This window comes from Ictalurus punctatus, chromosome 7 (genome assembly GCF_001660625.3).
Source record: "Ictalurus punctatus breed USDA103 chromosome 7, Coco_2.0, whole genome shotgun sequence".
NCBI lineage: Eukaryota > Metazoa > Chordata > Actinopteri > Siluriformes > Ictaluridae > Ictalurus > Ictalurus punctatus.
Window position 1 is genome coordinate 23,106,570 of NC_030422.2, and position 24,575 is coordinate 23,131,144.

The following is a 24,575-nucleotide window of genomic DNA, read 5'->3' on the forward strand; positions in this document are numbered from 1 at the left end:
AGTACCCCACATGGAAATTGTTGGCTTTTTTGACGTATTTGGACAAGCAAACATTTGGTCATCTTTGAAACCGTGCCTATTAATAAAGTTGATATACTTGAATAAACCCACAAGGAAAATTAGCTTTTTCAATCATTTATTCAACAGAAATATAAATAGATGAGATATCCTTCTATGGAAAAAGTAAGTACACCCCTGGTCTCAGACGCTAGTATTGCCCCGTTAGCAGAAATAACTTCTTGTAGGTGTTTTGCATAATTGTCCACCAGGCTTTCTGGGATTTTTACCACTCTTCCATGCAATATTCTTTCAGTTGCAAGATGTTTGAGGTTTTTCTTGCATGTACTGCCTGTTTCAAATCTGTGCAATCTCATTCTGATTGTAGAAGCATGCACTTTGACACCAACAGTTGCAAGACTTACTAGCAGATCCTGTGATTAAATTTTGGGTTTCTTGGAGACTTCTTTTTGCATCAGACGGTCTGCTCTTGGGTTGTATTTGGGACAATACAACCCAAATGGGACAGCCAGTACTGTACATTTTGGCAGTCATTTGAAATCAGCGCCATTTGTAGATGATTTTCCTTACAGTGGAATTATGTATTTCAAATAATTTGGATATATTTTTAAATCCCTTGCCAGACTCATAGGTATCCACAACCTTTTTTCAAAAGGCTTTACAGAACTCTTTAGATCTTGACATGATGACATCACGCACCTCAATAGCAAAGGGAACACCAGACACTAGATGTGAGAGGTTTAAACAAGACAGGTTCCACCTGCACTCCCTAAGTAGGTTCTAATCACTGGCACTCAATCCTGAAAACCTGAATCTAATTTTATGGATATGAAGGTGTGGTAAATGTAGGAGTGTACTTACTTTTTCCATGTGACTGATCTGTTTTGTTTGTTTGTTTGTTTGTTTGTTTGTTTGTTTGTTTTGTAGGGGGTTGTCATTTAAATTGTGAAAATTACTACAAAATGTCAATTTTATGTGTCATTTGATAGGGTGTATCATCTTTATTGATAGGCACTGTTTCAAAAAGGATCAAATGTTTTCTTGTCCAAATATGTAAATAAATTCCATGGAGTGTACTTATTTGTTCACATGACCGGATGAACTTTTAGCTTTTAGAATTTTCTATCAACTGAGTTACCAGTTTAATGGTTACACCTATCTAGCAGCTAATAAATGCACAACTGAATATAGATTTTTTTAAAAAGACATTTCACTGTGTGAAGAGTTTCTAGGATAGCACAGAAAAATAATAAAAAATATATTAGCATTAATCTGAACACAAAGTTTTAACATGATGTAAACATGCTTTTGAGAAACTTTCCACTGACATATCCTGGCAATCCATGTGGTCAGCCATGTGACCTGACCAGTATGGCTATAATAACAGGCCAAAGTGTAAAACTTGATATCCTGAATGAAAGTATCCAATGTAAGTCATTGAGATTGGACTTGCAGTCAGTGAGGAAACTTCTTTGCGATTGGGTAAACCCTCTCAAATGTGGCCAAGCATCTTCATGAACTTAAACTCCAGGGCATGCTACTATCATGATCCAGATGGCTAAAATCCTCCATATACATATCTATATATTTATTGGGTAGATAGAATCAGCATCTATTATCATACTAATGATGGGTGGGGAAAGGTCAACTACATCTTACACCGTAATCATATTTAAGAGCAAATCTGTGTCAAATTACTTGCAAAGTTACAGATAGTATCTCACTGATACACTAGGACAGGGTTTCTTACAGGCAGGAACCATTTGCCTTCCCATGTACCTTCTTATGATCACAGCACAAGTTTATTTTATGAATATAGTTCAACATTACAAATACTGGCAAATTTGCATTATATTGGAGGCATGGATTTGATATTATTTTTGTCATCTCACAGCTGGTCCCTGGTTTGATCCTGAAATGGGGTTACTGCCTCCTCGTGTCTGTGTGGGTTTCCTGTGGGTTCTCCAGTTTCCTCCTGCCTTTCAACAACATGACAGTAGATGGATTGAAATGATAAATTGCCCTCTGTCTGCGTGCGTGTGTGTGTGTGTGTGTGTGTGTGTGTGTGTGTGTGTGTGTGTGTGTGTGTGTGTGTGTGTGTGTGTGTGTGTGTGTGTGTGTGTGTGTGTGTGTGTGTGTACGGTGTCCTGTCATGAATTAGCGTCCCATGCAGGGTGTATTCCCAACCGGTGTATCTGGGACACACTCTGGATCCACTGTAACCCTGACCGGGATAAAGTGGTTACTGAAGATTAATGAATGCACATATTGTATTTATTTATAAGAGCTATTTTGGCTTATTGCTCCTGACATTTTTAGCCACAGAACCCAAACTATTTAAAATGCTAAAATGTGTGCGTGTGTGTGTGTGTGTGTGTGTATGTGTGTGTGTGTGTGTGTGTGTGTGTGTGTGTGTGTGTGTGTGTTGAGTATATATAGTATCTCACAAAAGTGAGTACACATTTTTATAAATATTTGATTATATATTTTAATGTGACAACACTGAAGAAATGACACTGCTACAATGTAAAGTAGTGAGTGTACAGCTTGTGTAACAGTGTAAATTTGCCGTCCCCTCAAAATAACTCACACAGCCATTAATGTCTAAACCACTGGCAACAAATGTGAGTACACCCCTAAGTGTAAATGTCAAAATTTGGCCCAATTAGCCATTTTCCCTTCCCGGTGTCATGTGACTTGTTAGTGTTACAAGGTCTCAGGTGTGAATGGGGAGCAGGTGTGTTAAATTTGGTGTCATCGCTCTCACACTCCCTCATACTGGTCACTGGAAGTTCAACATGGCACCTCATGGCAAAGAACTCGCTGAGGATCTGAAAATAAGAATTGTTGCTCTACAAAAAGATGGCCTAGGCTATAAGAAGATTGCCAAGACCCTGACACTGAGCTGCAGCACAGTGACGAAGACCATACAGCGGTTTAACAGGACAGGTTCCACTCAGAACAGGCCTCGCCATGGTCGACCAAAGAAGTTGAGTGCACGTGCTCAGTGTCATATCCAGAGGTTGTCTTTGGGAAATAGATGTATGAGTGCTGCCAGCACTGCTGCAGAGGTTGAAGGGGTGGGGGGTCAGCCTGTCAGTTCTCAGACGATATGCCACACACTGCATCAAATTGGTCTGCATGGCTGTCGTCCCAGAAGGAACCCTCTTCTAAAGATGATGCACAAGAAAGCCCCAAACAGTTTGCTGAAGGCAAGCAGACTAAGGACATGGATTTCTGGAACCATGTCCTGTGGTCTGATGAGACCAAGATAAACTTATTTGGTTCAGATGGTGTCAAGCGTGTGTGGCGGCAACCAGGTGAGGAGTACAAAGACAAGTGTGTCTTGCCTACAGTCAAGCATGGTGGTGGAAGTGTCATGGTCTGGGGCTGCATGATTGCTGCCGGCACTGGGGAACTACAGTTCATTGAGGGAATAATGAATGCTAACATGTACTGTGACATACTGAAGCAGCACATGATCGCCGGGCAGTATTCCAGCATGATAACGACCCCAAACACACCACCAAGATGACCACTGCCTTGCTAAAGAAGCTGAGGATGAAGGTGATGGACTGGCCAAGCATGTCTCCAGACCTAAACCCTATTGAGCATCTGTGGGGCATCCTCAAACGGAAGGTGCAGGAGCACAAGGTCTCTAACATCCACCAGCTCCGTGATGTCATCATGGAGGAGTGCAAGAGGACTCCAGTGGCAACCTGTGAAGCTCTGGTGAACTCCATGCCCAAGAGGGTTAAGGCAGCGCTGGAAAATAATGGTGGCCACACAAAATATTGACACTTTGGACATTTGGACATTTGGACATTTACACTTAGGGGTGTACTCACTTTTGTTACCAGCGGTTTAGACATTAATGGCTGTGTGTTGAATTATTTTGAGGGGACAGCAAATTTACACTGTTACACAAGCTGTACACTCACTACTTTACATTGTATCAAAGTGTCATTTCTTCAGTGTTGTCACATGAAAAGATATAATCAAATATTTACAAAAATGTGAAGGGTGTACTCCCTTTTGCGAGATACCGTACATATACACACACACACACACACACACACACACACACACACACACACACACACACACACATATATATATATATATATATATATATATATATATATATATATATATATATATATATATATATATAATGTGTGTGTGTGTGTGTGTGTGTGTGTGTGTGTGTGTATAGCGGTGTTAAAACTGCAGGTAGATATTATTTCTACTTGGTAATGTATTGATATTTGGATCAAGCATATTTAGCTCAAGTGATAGTAAATCTTGAACTGTTTTGATAGTAGTCAGTGATACATAGATAAATGGACAGACAGACAGATAGATAGATAGAGAGATAGATAGAACTATTTTGATAGTAATCAGTTCGGTGATAACTGTAGATAGATAGATAGATAGATAGATAGATAGATAGATAGATAGATAGATAGATAGATAGAACTATTTTGATAGTAATCAGTTCGGTGATAACTGTAGATAGATAGATAGATAGATAGATAGAACTATTTTGATAGTAATCAGTTCAGTGATAACTGTAGATAGATAGATAGATAGATAGATAGATAGATAGATAGATAGATAGATAGAACTATTTTGATAGTAATCAGTTCGGTGATAACTGTAGATAGATAGATAGATAGATAGATAGATAGATAGATAGATAGAGTACAATACTTTGAGAACCACAGCCGTGTAGTTCCTGTATAAATACACCGTAGACAAATGTGTACACAAATGGTTTTGTGAATCGGGATGGATCGTGGAACGAGTCGGCTAAATTTAGCACAGAGAAACTACAACCAATCAGCAGTTCGGGCACTGGATTTGTGTTGACCGGCCTCTAACGGCTCCGCCAATAAGCAGCGGTGTTCTTATTGAATGGCAGGGGTTCTGTGCAATCGCCGGCGGCTAATCAGAGTGTGGGCGGAGCTTGCTGTGGTAGGGGTGGGCATTTGGGGGGGTCATTCACAGTCGCGAATTTTCACTCGGACGGCGCGCGTGCGAGGGGAGGACGGGCAACGGGGCTGAGAGGAGTTGCCGGGCAATAAGAGGATTTTTAAGCTAGCTGTACGACGCGTTGAGGCGATTCGTAATTACGCTATAACGCACGCTCATACTGTCCCCTAAACATAAGCAGTAAGACTTACTTGCTGTGTTACTTAGCTAGTAGCCCGGTAACAGAGGGAGGCGGTGTTCGTGAGAGCTAATTAGCGATCATTAGCTGTTTGCTAACATCGCCTGAGACATTAGCCGACAGCCTGCATCCTGACCCGAGCAGCTAGCTGCATTAGCCGGACCGGCGCGGCTCAACTGTCCAAACAACACAAGTAAGACCAAACTGTCTCTGGGTCAATCGACGGCTAGCTATCTAGTGCTAACGTTACCGTTATTGAGTTCATTCTGCTGTAATACCAGGGGTGTCTAAGGGGAGCTAACAGGCTAACCGCAGACATCTCTTTGCTAACTTACCCAGCCCCTCTCCCTCCACACCGAAACGCTGGAAATCCGCAAGCGGCCGGAGACGGGCGAAGGGCCGGCGAAGCTGGGGCTGTTAGCGGAGCCGCACAGTGGAGGCGGAGGAGGACCCGCGGAGAGGCACAGCAGTGGGGACGCAGCGGCCGCCATGGACGGGCTGCCTGTGGAGGTGCGCGGCTCTAACGGGGCCTTCTACAAGGTAACTCACTTCAGTCAAACCCAAAAGTGCCGAGTTTAAACCCGGGACAAATCCCAACACCGCCGTTTAAGCGGCTCGTCATAAGACCTAGACTGAGCTAGGATTTTATACCATATCTCATGCATGAAACGAGGTTCGCCATCACTTTGTTGTGAAGGAGGCCTTGGCACACGGTGAGCTCGCTTTTCCACGTTCCTTCGCAGGTCCGAGCAGCACTGAAGGCTCTGTGGAGAAATGTGGACATTCAGGAAGTGTTTTGGAAAAAAATTCCAGACGATGTGTTGTCAAATGAACGCAGAGTACAGACACTAAGGTTCTGACTCGGGTGTGTTTGGACATTTCCCTTATTATCTGCATTAACACATCCTCCCAAATGAGCAGCACACACTTCTTCTCTTCATCATATTTAGTGACCTTTAGCGAAACATAGGAAGTCTGGATTATGTAGTGGCACAAGGCTTTAGACTTTCACTCCATCTATTAACAGCGTGCTTGTGTGCCGTATCTCATACAGCCTGTCATGGGCACCTTTTAAGATCGACTCCCTACAAGCCGAGTCATATCGTTCCAGTCTTCATGATCACAGTAATGACTTTTAACGAGTGAGCCTTGTTATGAACCATGTGTGCACGATTTCCCCCACACCAGAAACCCCCTTTCGGTTTAACGTTTTCCAATTGCTCCAGTTTGATTAGGCAGCCCAATCCAGTTCACCAGACTGATACCGGTTGTATAAACCTCAGCGTTCTACCCACAGGTTTCATAATGTTTGATGCCTTGGCGTTTTCATTTCAGGGCTTGTGAAAGCAGAGACTTTAATAGTGCAAATCATTGCTCTGGTTTTCTCATGGGATTATTAGTTGCTGTAGTAGTGTTGGTGTAGTGCACGTTCTATACTGAGCGGTGACATTAGTTGTCTGAAAGTTTGAATCTGAGGGATGAGAGCAGGTGGAAAAGGAACAGGTGATCTCAGCCCTGACACTCAACACTCTCTCCAACCCCCCACCCCACGGCTGCTCAGTGCAGTCACTGCTCTCGGCTCGGCTGAATCCAGTTCTGCTCGGTCGGCATAACTTTAACTCGAATCAGAAGTTCATTTAATTCACTGCTACTTTTGCTGTGTGCCATCACGTTTTCACTCTCTTCCACCTCTCTGTTTGATCCTTTTAATACTTTCACTTACTGCTTATTCCTTTGGTAATGTTTATCTTCCTCATCACTTCCTTATTCACGGCTTTCCCCTTTTTTTTTTGCGTTCTCTATTAACTTGTTTTAAATCCTTTTTACAAATTTGCAAAAGGACTTATAGTTGTATTGTTCTCTTACACTTCTGTAAATAATTTTTACCTATCCTTCACCTGGATTTGAGAATTGATTAGGTCTTTGCGATACTAGGATGGATATTACCGGTCTGTCATTTTTACGTTCAGTTCGTAACATTGTAATTGGGGATTGAAATCAAAAGCATGCTTGGATCTCTTCACTTTCGATATCAGAGTTATATAATTGGCTACCTCTGTGGTTTCAAGATCTGCACAGAGGTCTGATTACAGTTGAGTTCCTGGTACTGCTAAGACATTTGCCAAGGGTTTACTTGCCGAATTGAAAATGATGGTCTACTGAGCAGTTTATGCTACATCATAGTCATGTAGGTGGTCAGTGCTGATTGGTTCATTGATGACCCATCTAATGCAGAAAGCCGTGACGCTCTCAGAGCTCTCGAACCAAAAAGGGACTGGCTACGTTCTCATTTGGAAGAGTGGCACATGCAAGGGACGCATTGGACATCATTAGTCTTCAGGCATGTGTCCCAAAATGGATGTAACATACACACCTCTTTCATGCGCTCAGCTTACACTTAACTTTTCAAACTCTTTCTAACTATCTATTTTTGTACCGATTTTGAACGCAAAGCAAGTTAGTGCTGTGTGTGTGGATATCGCACTGACCTGTCGCCCTTAATGAACTCGTATATCACCGGTCAGTGGTGATCAGAATGGACTGAGTGCAACAGAATTATACGGAATAAACCTCAGGATCCAAAGAAATTACACTCATAATTTTACATCTAGACATGACCAAATAGTGTTTACCAGATGCCGACTGGGCCATTCAAGACTAACACGTGTGTTTTGACTGACTGGTGAAGATCCTCCCGTTGTACCATGCCAAACCCCTATGGCCATCAAGCACATTTTACTGAACTGTAAAACGTTTGGAACTCGACAACGCTTTTATACAGATACTTAATAGATTTTTTTTTTAAAGTACCATCTGAACAGATTTTTCAGTTTTTATCTTGCATACATGTGTCTTTAAGTGCTTTATTTAATATTGTAAACTTATTATGATGTAGTGCAGTGGAACGTGCATACATAAGAAAATGAAACCAGTGAGAAGGCAAGAAGGTGTCTCTCCAAGCAGGTGGTATACCAGAGGTCTTGGTTTACTCTCTTTATCTTTTCCATTCCTCGCTGCTCCATATTAGGCAGCGTCACCCTGCCAGCTCCGTCACTCGTTCTGTGCTGTGGATTAGAGGTGTGTCTTGATAAAACTGAGTGGTGGCATGATTGATGAGGAACAGATTTTGAGAAGGGGTCCTCGCTTTCTGTGTCTCTCTCTCATGTTCTCATAATCCTAATGGGCTATTCGTAATACGTATTTCACTTTCCCTGTGATGTGTGCCAGACCACCACTTCCCACAAACTTTTGTCACATACTATGTGGGTGTGTGTTCATCCGTATACAAAACCTGGCCTGACTGTCAAGGGAACTTGAAAGGGCTCTCATGCCCCTTGAGACCAGAGATGTCAGGAATATGTGAATGTGGAGAGAGAAACTTGTGTGCTGTTTCTTCTGCTTCCCTATAAAATGGCTGTGCCAGCATCAAGAAACGAGAAACAATTACAGCAGTTTTCTTTTTTTTTTCTTTACAAGGAAAGCTTTCTATTTAGTGCGGGTTTATCACGGTCAAGCATCTATGTGAAGCTGAACATGCTCTTTTTTTTTTTTTTTTCTTCTGTGTCCTTTCAGGCATTCATCAAAGATGTCCATGAAGACTCCCTCACAATAGTTTTTGAGAACAAGTAAGTTAATGTCACTTCTAATGGGTTTGAGTACTAGTGGAAGACCCTCGACCCCTAAAGCAATACACACAGTCTAAATCGACTTCTGCAGTTTTTGGGCCCACCTGACCTTAAACAACACATCTACATTTATATGTATGACGTTTCACCCAGTAGTTAGTGTTGTCCATTTCTTTTAACCCAACTTTCCCTGGGTACATCCCCGATTTGTCCCTGTCTCTCTTTCTCTCCGCACCTGTTAGCCTGTCTTTCTGTGTCTCTTTCTCTCTTTTATGTAAACCCCCCCCCCCCCCCCCTTCTCCGTTCCTGTTCCTGTCCTCTCTCGCAATTTCTGTTTATTTTCTCTAATCTACACTTCCATTTGAGCATTCATGATGTTGAACTGAACAATTCCCTGTCAGCAAGTTGACCAGTATACTCATTGGGCCATATTTTCATACAAGCCCTAGCACAGTCATGTTCATTCTGTCTCTGCCTGCCCTGATGAGGGTGAGACAGAAATAGCCCTATGAGATATGTGAACTCGGGTGGGGGGTTGATGACAGCCCTGGCATTCTTGGCTGGTTACGTTGACCTACCATCAACTACAACTGTAGCCATTCACCTGTGCTCTTGCATAAATGCTTCAGTTTAGGATAATTCTGTCATTTAAATTGTGCTGTATTCTGACAAGTGGTTCAGAAAAAAAATATTGGAGTACCCCATGTCCCATTAGGTTTTTACCCATGTTTAAGAATGATTCACCATACTGATTAAGATGTGTGTGTGTGTGATCGAGAGCAGGAGAGGGATGGGTGGTGCCTTGGTGGCAATCTTTGTCCCATGCTGTTCCATGTGTACCAAACAGGTCTAATGCAGAAGGCGCATTTGTACATAAGGATATACGTGACGTTTACTAGAATTAAAAATCCATTGAACTATTTTCAGAGAATCAGTTTTACAAAGGAATTCACCGGTGGTTAATCAGGAATTGGTTAAGTACGATCCCAGCAGGAAGTCCTGGGAAGACTGACATAAATGTTCACTGGGGGGAAACACCATATGCAGTTATCGGGAGGGTCTGAACAGAAGCCAATACTTTAACATTGTGGAGCATGATGTGTTGTTGAATATTTATGGTACAACGCGCTGCCACTTTTTAAAGTGGCAGATTTAACACGTTAGCACATTAAACTGACGCTGAGGAAAAAGTAATCTCTTCCAAAAAAAACAAAACATAGTTTCTGGAAGTTGTTAGCCATTTGTGGTGAGAAGAATAGTCCTCATCACATTAATAATATGGTATGTGGCTGCACTGCTAAACATGCTCAAGCATTAAAAACATAAATTCCATCAAATATCCTGTGATGTTGGATTTATAACGATTTACATTCTGTGCAATGGGAAATGTGATTGAATGTGTGCACATTGAAAGCCACATAGTGTGATCAGGGTGTGCCAGTAGTGTCTTGGGGTTTGAGTGTGACGACACTAATCAAGTACTTGGTTAACTTAGATTTTGTTCCTTGCAAAGAATTAAATGCGGAAACATATTTCTGCTTAAGATACTGATGGATGCGTGTGCATATGTGTTTCTTTTTTTGTTTGTATTTTAAATAGCTGGCAACCAGAGAGACAGCTACCATTCAGTGATGTGAGGTTGCCACCCCCATCCGACTACCACAAGGACATCGGTGAGGGAGAGGAAGTGGAGGTAAGGCTATTGTTACACCAGACATCTCTTGTCCAAGTCACAACTTTACACACCTTTTGTTAACCATTGCAGTGTGCAAGATCGCCTTGCAGGCCCCTTAGTTCTCAACATGACAGCTGTTGGGGGGCTATTAGCAAGCATGGCTGACCTTTGACACATGGCCACTTCAACACATCGTGCTGTTGTTTTATCCTGAGTTTATCTGCATCAACCATTTGTTGTTGTTTATATATATATATATATATATATATATATATATATATATATATATATATATATATATATATATATATATATATATATATATATATACATATATACACATACATACATACATACATACATACATACAGATTTGATTGAAATCTTTTTTTGGTTGTAAATATCGGAGTTTTTCTCCCCAAACTCAATCTTCATAAAAGAGCTTAATATGCACATGTGCCCCTACGTACTTCGCCATCTAATTCAGTTGTTTACAGCGCTGCACTTACGTCACAGATGTTACCTTTTGAATTTCCTCTTTGCACTTAATAATTCACACACTCCACTCATAGACGCTCACCTGTTTGTGTATCTGTTGTGTGTCAGGTGTACTCCCGAGCAAACGAACAAGAACCTTGCGGCTGGTGGCTGGCGAGGGTGAGGATGATGAAGGGCGAGGTGAGTCTAAGACTGTTGGTTCACCGTGCTTACCGTGTTTGTGTGTCTGTAGGAATTCTCCTTCATTGTTCATTTATCCTATCATAAATAGCATGAAATCTGGAAGGGGCCATACACGCCTCCCATTCACGTCCAGTTCTGTTGTTTCAAATTATAATCCATGTCACATAGCTGAGTGTATCAGTGAGTTCAGAGGAGAAGACTCAGCTTGTGATTGTGGCTTATAGTCATTGAGGCTTTCAAATGATTACTTGCATAGGCACCGGACAGAGATGCTCATTCTTGCTAGCATGTAGATTAACTTTCAATCTAGTTCAAACTTTTTAGATGCTTTGTGTACATGCACTTCTTTTGTCAGAACTCCTATGTAATAGTGTTATTTTATATTTAATCATCCTTATATGTGATTAGTGTACAAGTTTCTCTAATAGGAAAAATGCAATTAAATATATCAACAGAATTCTGCCACTATGTATAAATTTGACCCTCGGGATGCTATAACTTGGATTTTCAGTTAAAACACAGAATGCTGGGATGTATACAAATGAACTACATGCGTCAGTACGAGCATAGAGCGTTTAACGACTAATTAATGGGCCGAGGTATACATCAACGCACGAGGCAAGAGAAATCCAAGAAGAGTTGTGTGAATACGTGTACATTTCCCATCTTTGAAAATTTGGTTGTATGTTACTTTACTTGCTAACATGACATGATTCAAGGCTTTTCAAAAGTGAGACCTTTGTCTGAGCTGGACTCTGGAATCAGTGTATACTGGAAGAGTTTAACATGAGGTGAAGGAAGTCAACATACGTGCTCCCCGAATCTTCTTGTCCTCCAATACCGAGAAAGCAATCATAAAAATCCAGCAACGTTAACCTGTTAAGATATCGGGACTAAACACCTTTAACCTGCTTATAAAGTAAACATGCATGCTCTGGCTCAGGGCAATAAAAGAGCTTGTTAACTTTTAAGCTTGAAAATGTATCCTCAACTAACGCAGATAAAATGAAGTCTGTTTCTGTGGTAGTTTCTTTATTTATATTCTCTGCTGTCTTTTATTTATTTTTTTATTTTTATGAGTTTTGTGCGAATAAGCCAGAAGAATGGCTGACAATGTGATCCCGTAATGCTAGCTGGTACTAATAAAAAGCTGGGTGAATAATAAGAGTTGACTTAATATAATATATAACTGTAGTAATTAGCGTATACCCCATTGGTGTTCATTAAATATTGCCAAACTTTTTAAGTTGACTAATGTTATAAGCTAGGCTAATTGTAATTAAGCATCAGTGATGCTTTGTTATTGAGTTTCCATAACGATGGTGTTTATTGCAGTAATTCCAGAGGTGATGATCTTTATATTGGAATAATAGTATTGAATAGAGCTACAAGGTGAATGATGGCATTACATGATACTGATTAGTCTTAAACCTGAATTCTGGCATTCAGGCTCACATCTGCACTGTTGAGCTGTGCGTTTGTACCCTCAGACCTGGAACGTGAATATTGATTTGAGGCGTTTCAAGCCCTTTGGGAGCACATTTTTGGCCTAATAGCACAGATACATAGCTCTTGACCCAGTTACCCATAAACGTACCTCTAAGATGTGACTTCATCTGTGATGGCAGAATTGCATAGAAAATGACCATGTTTGAGCATTTTTATTATTTTTTTTTTACCTCGTATCACTGTTGTAATGCTTCATTTAGTTTTAGGCTTTAAATAATTAAAGTTGACCCTAATGTTTAAATAGACTTTACCAAATTGAGCGCGCTTTAAGCTGTTCTCCACTGCCCACGTTTGTCCGCTTGACTTGGAGTCCAACACTATTATAATCTATTACAGTGAAGGCTTTCTCTGTGGGGCATGTACACAATGCTGCATGCTATCATGCTGGCAGAGTGTTGGGGTGTGTGTGTGTGTGTGTGTGTGTGTGTGCGCGCGTGTAGCAGCACCCTGGTGAAAATACTGCATAGAGCAAAACACTTGGCTTCCTTCACAACTGCTCTTGCGTCCTCTTGCTAGCACCTTGGTTAGCTCTCTTCCACACACAGACACAGGCTGTGTAACTCAGTTATGACAGCACTTTGGGTAATGTGCAGCATTAAACGATCTTCTGGTTTAATATGAAGCTCAAGCTGCTGCTGCGATCTTATCCACTCCATCAGCAGCACAGTAGTACATCACACTTGGACGTGGTGTGATAGAATAGCTCTTTTGATTCCACCTCTGATTGAAAATGATGTAGTTGGGGTAAGTGGGTCTGATCCTGGTTCAACGCGTGAGCGTCTGAATTTTAAAACCGCTTGGTGGCAGTATCTTTTGTCAAATGTTCTATATGATAAAACTGAATTGAAGTTAATGAACCGATTCATTTGGTCAGCGAGATGCTTGGCAGAATAAAAGTCCTCCCATGGAGTTCACTGATAACACTGCGCACGGCGTTATAGTACATTATCAACCCAATCGACGCTTGACCAAAAGACTGATGACTGCTTTTTTTATTATTATTTTTTTTTCCTCTGAGCTTAATACACAACACAATGCTGTCTTTGAACTTCTTTAGCTGGAGGTTAGTGTGTGAGAGAAAGAACATTGTTAGTGCATGACTTGTCCTTTGTCTTGTGTTTCAGAAGAATTATTTTTCATTACCAGTGTTTATTTTGTATTTATTTATTTTTTACTTGCAGCTCTTTAACACATACATATTTCTGTAAAATGTACTCTGTATGAATGTCTGTTTTTATTTATTACTAGTAACATGTTTACTTGTTTTAAATGTTTTCATGTAGTTTTAATCTAAGAGGTATATTAATGATATAGAGGCACATTATTGGTATACGCATTGAAGTAAACTATAGAGGCTCGTTAACGTAAACTGTATAGGCTCGTTGAAGGAAGTTCTCGCTATGTGGACTTTGTGTTTTCAGTTCTATGTAATCGAGTATGCTGCATGCGACGCCACATACAACGAAATAGTCACATCCGAAAGAATCCGGCCTGTCAACCCCAACAGCCCTTCCACTCGCAACTCCTTCTACAAAACTACCATCGCTGTGCCCGAGGACCTCAGAGAAATGTGAGTGTGATGCCTTCATACACACACAAGCGGTCACAACAAATGTGACCGCTATTTTCGTCATATTTATGTATTCTGTATTAGGATTGGACGTTACAGTTTCAAGCACATAATATACGTCTGTTTTAAGCTTTTGGCTAAATGATTCTTTAGTCAAAAAGAATTTGATAGCTGTAATACACAGATTGGTTCACACAACACATACATTTGATGTCTGTGGTGTTGGTAAATGATGAGACAGGGAAGAGAGGAGGAAGGAATGAGAAGATGGACTCAACCATAATGTTTTTTTTTTTTTCCTTTTAAACTTTGATTAAATCTGGCAGCTGCTTAAGTGACAACATCCACAAAGACTTCAGGAAAGCAATCGGGGCCAACTGCATCTTCTACAACACTTCATCACATGAGCTGGTTGTACTGGTCAGTACATTTTCTGTTTCTGGTCCTCTCCATCATTATTCTTTCCTTGTAGTAATTTCTTTCCCTCGAGTGCACGGTAATGGAACAGGAAACGCTGTCTTTCCACAGTCCACAAATGACTCGACAGTGAAGCGTGCCTCCCTTCTGAGTGACATGCATTTCCGCAGCATTCGCACCAAGCTCATGCTCATGTCTCGCAACGAGGAGGCCACCAAACACCTTGAGGTGCGTGCACACACGTATTCAAACGTCAACGTTGAAACCTTGAAACTCTTTTTTGTTTGTTTTTAAATTCCTTCCCATTCAGTGACACTAGTTTAGTGATTTGTTAGTTAATGATGGGATGTTGGAGCAGAAAAAGACAGCAAATGTCAAAAGAGAATCAAAATTTAGGAACTACACTGCAGGGATCTTAACTTATGCTGCCTGATTAAGCAAGAAAATAAGTAGAAGCTTAATGTCTGTCTTGCCACCGTGTGTGCGCTTCAGACGAGTAAACAGCTGGCATCAGCCTATCAGGAGGAGGTACGGGTGCGGGAGGATTTGATGGGTTTGGCCATCGGCTCCCACGGCGCCAACATCCAGCAGGCACGCAAGGTTCCTGGGGTCACCGCCATTGAGCTTGAGGAGGAGAGCTGCACCTTCAGGATCTACGGAGAGGTGTGTGTTTTAAGTAAAATGAACAGGCAACTGCAGTTGTGTTGGCACGTTTGCATTTGTAGTATGTCCTGCGGTACTTTTTTTTTTTTTTTTTTAACCAGTGGTTACGTAAGCAAGAGTTTTAATGCGATGTAACGTACAATGCCTAAAGCTGTTCTGTAAACAGGGAATCGATCAAACGGTGCTAGCCCTCTAGCAACTTTAAACCAGGCGATATTCAAGTTTAATGTTGTCTTAAGGACAAACAAAAACTCCCGACTTAACTGCTGAACACGATTTTAATGAAACCCAGAAAATGCTGTCACAATTATGTTGCTCATTTTCTCTGAAAGAACTGAGAACTAGAATAATAGGGTGTTCTCAATATGTGTGAAATGACTGAACAAGTTCTTTTCTGTTCTCTCCTCTACTCTTTTGCTGTGTCAGACCCCCGAAGCTGTGAAACAGGCTAGAGTATATCTAGAGTTTAAAGAAGACTCCTTCCAGGTACCCAGGAATCTTGTAGGTGAGTTTACTTTGTGAAACACGGAGCTCATTTAGCGGAATGAGACATCTGGTTGTCATCTTGAATTGGGGGGGGGTAACAAAGTTGGGCTTTTAGTCTTAAGAATAGTTTAGGAGCAGTCTTTACTGACGGTAGCAGTACTACTGACGGTAGCTCAGAGACACCAAAGGACATGCTCGAGAGTCAGGTTCAGACAGGATGTTTTGCTGAGATCGGAGTGATTTTTCTGCAGTGCCACATTCCATATGTATCCTGGATTTTTACAAATGATCACAGGGTTTAAATGATTCTTCTGATGCTTTACTCTCAGTATTAGAAAATTATTGCTGTTATGAGTGCAAGGTTCAAATGCCCACTAAATAAAATTTTGACTGTAGCTGGTAGCGTAAAATACCAGTCACTTTTAAATCTCTCTCTCTCATGTCATCTAGGCAAAGTTATTGGGAAAAGTGGCAAAATCATCCAGGAAATTGTGGACAAGTCTGGTGTGGTGCGTGTTCGGATCGAAGGGGACAACGAGAAAAAGCTGCCCAGAGAGGAGGTAAGCCTCCAAACACCAACACGCAACTCTCAGTAGTTCTGACTGACATACAGTCACAACTACACACTATAGAAACTACACACTATAGACCTTTATTCTGATTCTATATATATGTATGTGTTTATTTGCTTTCATAAAAGAGTGTAACTTACTATGTCTCTTGTGTTCCCATCTTTCAGGGTATGGTTCCCTTCATCTTTGTAGGAACCAAAGAAAACATCAGTAATGCCCAAGCCTTGCTGGAGTACCATGTGGCCTACCTGCAGGTTAGCCGACTTCTGAGGATACTATATTTGTGTTCGACTTAACTCCATCACCACTTGGCTTAGTACAGTGCACCTGTACCAATCTGCCTGAGTAAGGCAGATTTGAGGTTTTTTAGAGCCAGCTGCTTCCTACCGACTGCACAAACTACGAGTCGTCTTGTTTGAGGACGGAACTTAAATCTTGATTGGTTAGCTCCTCTGGCAGCTATAATAAATGCCTAAAGATGTTGTTCCAGATTAAATGTGTGATGTATTTAATGGTGTTATACACCCCGTCAGTAGGTTATGTTTTTATGTAATCGTGAACATATCTTGTGTTTATCCTAATTAAATGGATGAACAATACAGACTTTACGTGATTAGGAATTGAAGAATAATAAGCCCTCATATAGACACACTGTTTTGAAAACAATACTTAGATTTTTTTACAGTGAAATATCACTTTATTTTTCATTTTTTGCATTGAGCATTTTTTATTTTTTAATCAACCTGCACCCATAAATTTCTGCGCAAAAATGTTCTCGTCACCGGCGGCAACGCACTAAGCAAAGGAACTATCCGAATTGACGACTGTCTTTTCATCTCTTCCCCTGTCTGTAACCAGATAAGCTTACTGACAGTCAAGGCGAGGTGCAGTTGAACTCGACAACGCCTTATAAAAGTGCTTCAGGGGTGATGGTTGTTTTTTTTGTTTTTTGTTTTGTTTTTTTTCCTTCCCTTGGTATCCAAGATTAGCAGTCAGCGGAGACATGAGAGGTCAATGTTCAAATACTATCTTAATTTAAAAACGGTTACACAGACCTGCGTTTTTGATTATGTGCAGAAATGGCAGGCGGCCATGTTAAGCTCACTGCAGCGCTGGAGATGGCGGCTCAATCTAGACCGGTCACCTGACGTACTCTCTCATGGAAACCTGCTGATCACACCTCTCTTTTAACCACCAACAGCTAAAGATAACCATTAGGGCAGTTCCGGGGGGGTGAGGGTATGTTGGATGGATGGATTACAAGCTACGTGGCTCTGTGCTTCCCAGAATAGCCCCTCAGCCCCTGCGCTAGCCTTCAGTGTACCACCCTTCAGCTGTTGTTCAACGATGCAGCTGTCGCACACCGCAGTGACATCCTCTCACACACACTTCCCCTTACTGAACACACTGACTGCTGTCTTTGTAGTTTAGCTTTACTAATACGTAAGATTCTGCATGTTGGTCATCTCTGCACCTGTGATTCACCTTAACGGGAATATGTCTTATTTTCCTGTATATTAACAGGCTTGTTTAATCAGCCACCACTATACATGTATAGTACACTGTACCTATACATCTATACACCACTATAGATGTATACGTACAGGTGATCTTACCACCTTAGCTTTGTGTTGTGTATTTTGGGGACTTTTATTCTATGCCGATATTATTGGATGATGACGATGATGATTAAGCCCGCTTGTTGTGTTTCTGTGTGTCTCTCAACGGTAGGAGGTGGAACAGTTGCGTCTGGAGCGGCTGCAGATTGATGAGCAGCTTCGTCAGATCGGTGTTGGTTACCGTGGCGCCCCAAACCGCTCCGGGGCACCCGGAGCTGGAGACCGTGAGAGGGGATACCAGACTGACGAGAGCAGCAACTCTCTACAGACCTCCCGCACGTACGGTGGACGAGGTCGTGGGCGCAAGTCCAACAACGCATACTCTGGTTATGGTGAGCCAACTGTACATGATCTCTTCCACTATTGCTTTGTACATTTTGAAGACACAGATGGGAAAGGTTGGAATATTTAAAAGCAGGGTTTGTTCAAGGTGCTCGAAGTGTTTTGAATTTGACTTTTTGAAATGTAACTACTGGAAAACCTTGAAAGTAGGCCTTTTTTTAACCTAGTGGTGTTTTAAAAAGTGCTTGAAATTATAAAAAGTCAACAAAGTCAAAATCGGTAAATGACTTTAAAATGTTTCTTTTTGATAGAACACGAATATAATCCTTTCACTCAATATATGATTATATGACCCTGCTGCAGGCCCACTATTTGCTTACACATTTTAACAAAGGCAGCTCCGGTCCACTTTCCAGGCAACATTAGTGGCTTTTTTTCTGCCAAAAAAAGCACCTAGTGACAAATCCAGGGACTTTGTGGACAAACCTTGGCTACTTTCTGTAGAAGAGAGTAGTCAGTGCTGCCCCACGAGCACAAGATCCTGCTTTCCCCCAGGAAGTAAATGGTAAATGGTCTGCAGATATAGCACTTTTATCCAAAGTGCTTTACACTGGTTCTCATTCACCCATTCACACACACACCAATGGTAGCAGAGCTGCCATGCAAGGTGCTAACTTGCCATCGGGAGCAACTTTTGGTTCAGTGTCTTGCCCAAGGTATGTGGAGTCATGTGGGACAGGAAATGAACTGACAACCCTACGATTGGTGGACAACCCGCTCTACCACCTGAGACACAGCCGCCCCAGGTCTACCTCTCTCTGCAGCTACTCTGTTCAGTGAGGGACAGAGAGGAGCAGCACATTCAGTGTGAGAGAAAGAATAAAAGACATTGTCACTTATAACATTCTCACTGAGTGATCATTTTACATGTAGTTATCGGTAAAATCACAGCACAGCGGTTGTCTTTAACTTATGTGTATGATGATTTTGTCAGACAACATCGCAGTTATAAAGTCCAGATCGTTCCCTTGTCTGACAGCAGAAACAGAAAAAATATGTAAACGAGAACAGCTTTATTGGGAATTTGGTTGTATTAAAATACAGTATGTGAGCACAGAGTAGGAAAAGTAATTTGCGATGATGTAATGAATATGCTAATTAGCGTGTGACATCATCTAGCGCCATTTAGCTACTTTCCATTGAAAGTTGTTGGAACAGTGCTCCTGTCACTCACATGGAGTTAAACTGACGTTATAGTGAAGAAGTGTTTGAAAAGTCCTTGAAAATCCTCGAATTTCATTATGAAACATCTGTACGAACCCTGTAAAAGGGTTTAAATAAAAAATGTTGGGTGTTTTTTTGGTTTTTTTTTTGACAGTTAAATTAAATCTTTGCGCAGACGTTGTGGTTGTAATGGATAGATTGAATATTTCCAATGCACGGGGTTGAATTAAATCTTAATTATGTAATTTGGGTTCTTTTTTCCCTGTATTTTGTTCTTTTATAATATATGAAGCCAAAGCTGGACATGGTGTATTCTACAAAAGCCTGATTTGTTCTGCATTGTTAGCTTTTCATCACATACGTTTACAGATGCAGCAGATTACTGTATAATATGCAATCTCAGCTCAACACTTAAGACTAGAAGCTTTCGGTGGTGGTGTTTGTACGTTTCCGTGCAAAAGATTGCTACATAATGTAAAATCTGTTAGATCTTGATGTACATACGATGTATTTATATGCGTTGTGTGGCTAAAATGTGTCTGCAGACTGCTGATTTTGTGCACACTGATTTAAATCAGTTGGTGCATTTACTACCTTCATTTTTATGTGGTTTAATCCTGACCAGGTGCTGCATGACCTTTTGTAAGTCACTGGGTACTGCCTTTGCCCAAGTATATGCCAGACAACATGGTCAAAGTTAAGGTTTGTCCTAATAAACCTGATGACTTCTGGCATTTTGAACTCTGATAGGAACAAACTCTGAGTTGTCCAATGCGTCCGAGTCAGAGGATCTGGCTGAGCGGGATCCTAGGCCCCGGGGAGTGGGAGGTGATGAGAGGGGCTCCCGGAGAGGAGGTCGTGGCCGAGGATCCAGCACAGGCAGAGGCCGTGGAGGCCCAGGATCCCGCAGCTCGAACACAATCAGCTCAGGTACCCAGTTCGCCAGCTTGTATGATCGCTGAGGATTGTTGTATTGGTGGTTTTAGGAGCAGTTGTGTTTTGACCACAGCAAAGTTGGGAGAGGTGTGTGTGTGTGTGTGTGTAACATACTCTCTTTATTTCATCAGTGCTCAAGGACCCTGACAGTAACCCCTACTCCCTGCTGGAGGGTGAAGGTGATCTGGGTGGAGACACCGATGCCAGCGAGAGCATGGGCGGCAATGACCGCCGTCGCCGTTCCCGCCGTCGCCGCAACGACCAGGAGCCCAGTGTGATTGATGCCGCCAATGAATCGGATGGCCAGGCAGCTACTAGTGAGAATGGATTGGGTAAGAGGAACACCTGCATAGTTTAAAGTGCTCTGATGATAGCAAGATGGTTCCTTTAAATTATGCAGCACTCGAGACCTTGACCTGCTCTCGTTGCTTTTCAGATGATGACGGCAAACCCCAGAGGCGCAACAGAAGCCGCCGTCGCCGTAATCGTGCCACCCGACCAGAGGGGGGCTCTGCCAGCCGTGACAGACAGCCAGGTGAGAGAAACATGTTAAAATAACACACAAAATAAACTTTGTTCAGGAAAATGCAGATTTTTTTTTTATTTTTAACATTCTTTTTCAGCTGCGGTGTAACTATGCAGTTTCTAGACATAATTAGACTTGGTTCACAATTATGTGTGTGCACACATAAGGGAAACTACCAAATCATAGCATTTCTGAGTTGTTTGATGCATTTATTTTTGTTGTCATTTGCAGTTACTGTGGCCGACTTCATCTCTCGTGCAGAATCTCAGAGCAGACAGAACCTTCCAGTGAAGAAAGAAGAAATTCAACATGCCTCCCATCCTAAGGTACATAACGCCTAATGGCTTAGTTTAATGCTTAATGCTGTTGGTTTGACTGCTGCTTGGAATAAGATTGCGGTAGTTCCCTTTCTTTTTTGTAATTAATTAAAATTTAATTTGGTACTTTTAATTAAAAAAAAATAAATAAATAAATAAATAAATAAATAAATAAATAAATATATATGTATGTGTATGTGTGTGTGTGTGTGTGTGTGTGTGTATATATATATATATATATGTGTATGTGTATATGTGTGTGTATATGTGTGTGTGTGTGTGTATATATATATGTATGTGTATATGTGTGTGTGTATATATACATATGTATGTATGTATGTATGTATGTATGTATGTATGTATGTATATATAAAATGACATATTACACACACGGGCATTAGACCAATCAACTCATTGGTTTCCTCTACAGGAGAATGGGACTAGTGTGAAGAAGGAAGAGCATACCCCGTCCAAGCGTTCCCCTAGCAATGGTGTTGCATCATCTGGGGAGACTCTGACCCTGGTGAATGGCGTTTCCTAAATGGAAAACGCAAAACGTCAGCTCACCACTCGAGACCATTGTCTAGAGCAAGACACTACAGCGATCTGTCCCTGCTTGCATTTACGTAAACCTTTAAACAGACGAGTGAAAATCGACTAAAAATCTTGAGTTCATATGAGATTGAGGAGAAAAAGATATAAAAAAAAAAATTTGACAAACGCATCTACTTAAACACTTTAACGGTGTATGTTTATTCTATCTATCAGTACTTAGTGCTTATGTAAGAGAAGCTTGCCAAAAAAGAGCTGGTGGATACGCTTCCAAAATCTGACGTAACTGAACACAGGACGTGACTATATGTTTTAATTTTTGGAGAAACAGTTTTCTTTTTGTTCGTCACTGTTGTCGTTGTTTTGTTTTGTTTGTTTTTCTTCACTGGTGTGGGATTGGTCACATTCCCAAGCAGATGCATCTCTGAAACAGTGTTAGAGGCGAGGGGAGGAGCTAGCCAAGAGATTGTGGGGGATGTGGGCGGAGCCTCTCATGTGACTGGCAGTTGTGGCTAAGGTACTCTAAGATTAACGTTGTGTGGGGGGTGGGGAGGAAAGACATTGTGCCTTGAATTTGAAAAAAAAAAACGAGCATTTTTGTTTTTGTTCGTGGAACAACAAATACTGTTTCTTATGCTTTTTTTCTTCAATTAAACGAGAATCCAGTTGAGAACATCATGGCAGGGTTATGCTAGGAGAGAGAAGAGAGGATACAATTTGATACTAATGGCAAACAAGAAGGTAGGAACATTCATATGTGGTAGGAGTCATGATCTGGACAGCGTTTATTGTGCGTGTGTGTGCGCGTGCGTGTATGTACGTTTGTACACGTGTAGTTAGTATGCAACCGTAGACATAAATTGGGAGAACTGTTATATCGTCTGAGAGCCGACTCTATAGAGAGAGATGAAGGGATGCAGCCATGTTAGTTAAAGGATGGGTGTTCACCTCTCTGTGCTTTACATTATGGAGGAAAACAGGCATGGCTGCATCAGGAACAGCCTCACACACAGACATACAGGTAGAAACCTGCCAGACCCAGATTGCTAATTTTCCCAGAACCAATATACAAACGTACATCAGTGCCTCTGACCCCCCCAAAAACCACTGCTGTTTCTGAGAGGGTGTGTGGAACGTGATTGTGTGGTAAAGTGATGGATAACGCACCCAGTTGCAGCTTTGACACCACAGTAGATTGATGTAGTTTATTCTCGCTGTGCCTGCTGATCGTTTTAAACGGTGACGACTCCTCTGTGGTGCCCCCTACTGGATGAGCTGGGGTTGTACACAACCTAGTGATCAAGAAGGCAGGTTGTGTAGGGAACAACACGGCCTCAGAAAAGTTGAGAGCCACGCAAACACGCACACACACGATTGTGTATGTGAATATACAGTACACTCCAATGTTATCACTACACAGTTTAGACTTCCTGGGTCTCTGGTCGAGGAGGTTTAAACCCGAGTTTTAATCCACGTGCCTCGGAGGCCAGGCAAGCGTGGTATTTATACGGAACAGGATGTCTGTCGCGTTCCTGATTGTCGCGGTCAAAAAAGACGCAACCGGGGGATTCGTGTCTCCCTTTGGCTCACATTACTGTCATCTTGGTTTTTGCTCTCAAACTTTTTTGGTTGTACTTTTCACATCATTAAAAAAAGAATAAAATGGAAATGAAAAAAACATTTCTGCATTTCTGCAATTTATTTCATAGATTTATTGTTCTTTATGTAAAGATCATTTAGGCTAATTGTGCTCATCTACAGTGGTGCTTGAAAGTTTGTGACCCTTTAGAAATTTCTATATTTTGCATAAATATGACCTAAAACTTCAAAGTCCTAAAAGTAGATAAAGAGAAGTCAATATAACAAATGAGAGAATTTTATACTTGGTAATTTATTTATTGAGGAAAATGATTCAATATTACATATTTGTGAGTGGCAAAAGTATGTGAACCTTTTGCTTTCAGTGTCTGGTGTGACCCCCTTGTGTAGCAATAACTGCAACTAAATGTTTCCGGTAACTGTTGATCAGTCCTGCACATCGGCTTGCAGGAATTTGAGCGCATTCCTCAGTACAGAACAGCTTCAACTCTGGGATGTCGGTGGGTTTCCTCACACGAACTGCTTGCTTCAGGTTCTTCCACAACATTTCTATTGGATTAAGGTCAGGACTTAGACTTGGCCGTCTCAAAACATTAACTTATACTCTTCTTTAACCATTCTTTGGTAGAATGACTTAGGGTTATTGCATAGGGTTAGTGTGCTTAGAGTTGTCTTGCTGCAGGATTCACTTTCTGTTGAGATTCAGATCATAGACAGATGTCCTGACGTTTTTAGTATTCGCTGATATAATTCAGAATTCATTGTTCCATCAATAATGGCAAGTCATCCCGACCCAGAGGCAGCAAAACAGGTCCAAACCATGACAGGATAATGCTGGAATGAAGTGTTTTTCTTTCTCCAAAGATAACCCTTCTCATTTGAACAAAAAAATTATATTTTTCTCTCATCCACCTACAAAATATTGTTTCAGTAGCCTTTGATCTTTAGCAAACTGCAGAGGGCCAGCAATGTTCTTTTTGGAGAGCAGTAGCTTTCTTCTTGCAACACTGCCATGCACACCATTGTTGTTTTCCTGATTGTGTACTCATTAACATTAACCAATGTGAGCGAGGCCTTTAGCTGCTTAGAAGTTGCCCTGGGTTCCTTTGTGACCTCATGAACTCTCATGC

The 24,575-nt window shown here is 41.4% G+C and overlaps 1 protein-coding gene across 1 annotated transcript; it reads left to right on the forward strand.

Annotated features, from left to right (window-relative positions):
* The first annotated feature begins 5,030 nt into the window (after positions 1–5,030).
* fxr2 (FMR1 autosomal homolog 2) lies at positions 5,031–23,526 on the forward strand. The gene is made up of 18 exons (XM_017471543.3): positions 5,031–5,384; positions 5,531–5,731; positions 8,765–8,817; positions 10,417–10,510; positions 11,099–11,170; positions 14,104–14,252; positions 14,579–14,672; positions 14,781–14,897; positions 15,162–15,332; positions 15,759–15,837; positions 16,269–16,378; positions 16,558–16,644; positions 18,122–18,341; positions 20,266–20,445; positions 20,583–20,783; positions 20,888–20,986; positions 21,209–21,303; positions 21,725–23,526. The coding sequence occupies exons 2-18, from the start codon at positions 5,681–5,683 to the stop codon at positions 21,833–21,835; spliced, it is 1,983 nt and encodes a 660-aa protein (XP_017327032.1). The 5' UTR covers positions 5,031–5,384; positions 5,531–5,680; the 3' UTR covers positions 21,836–23,526.
* The last annotated feature ends 1,049 nt before the right edge of the window (positions 23,527–24,575 follow it).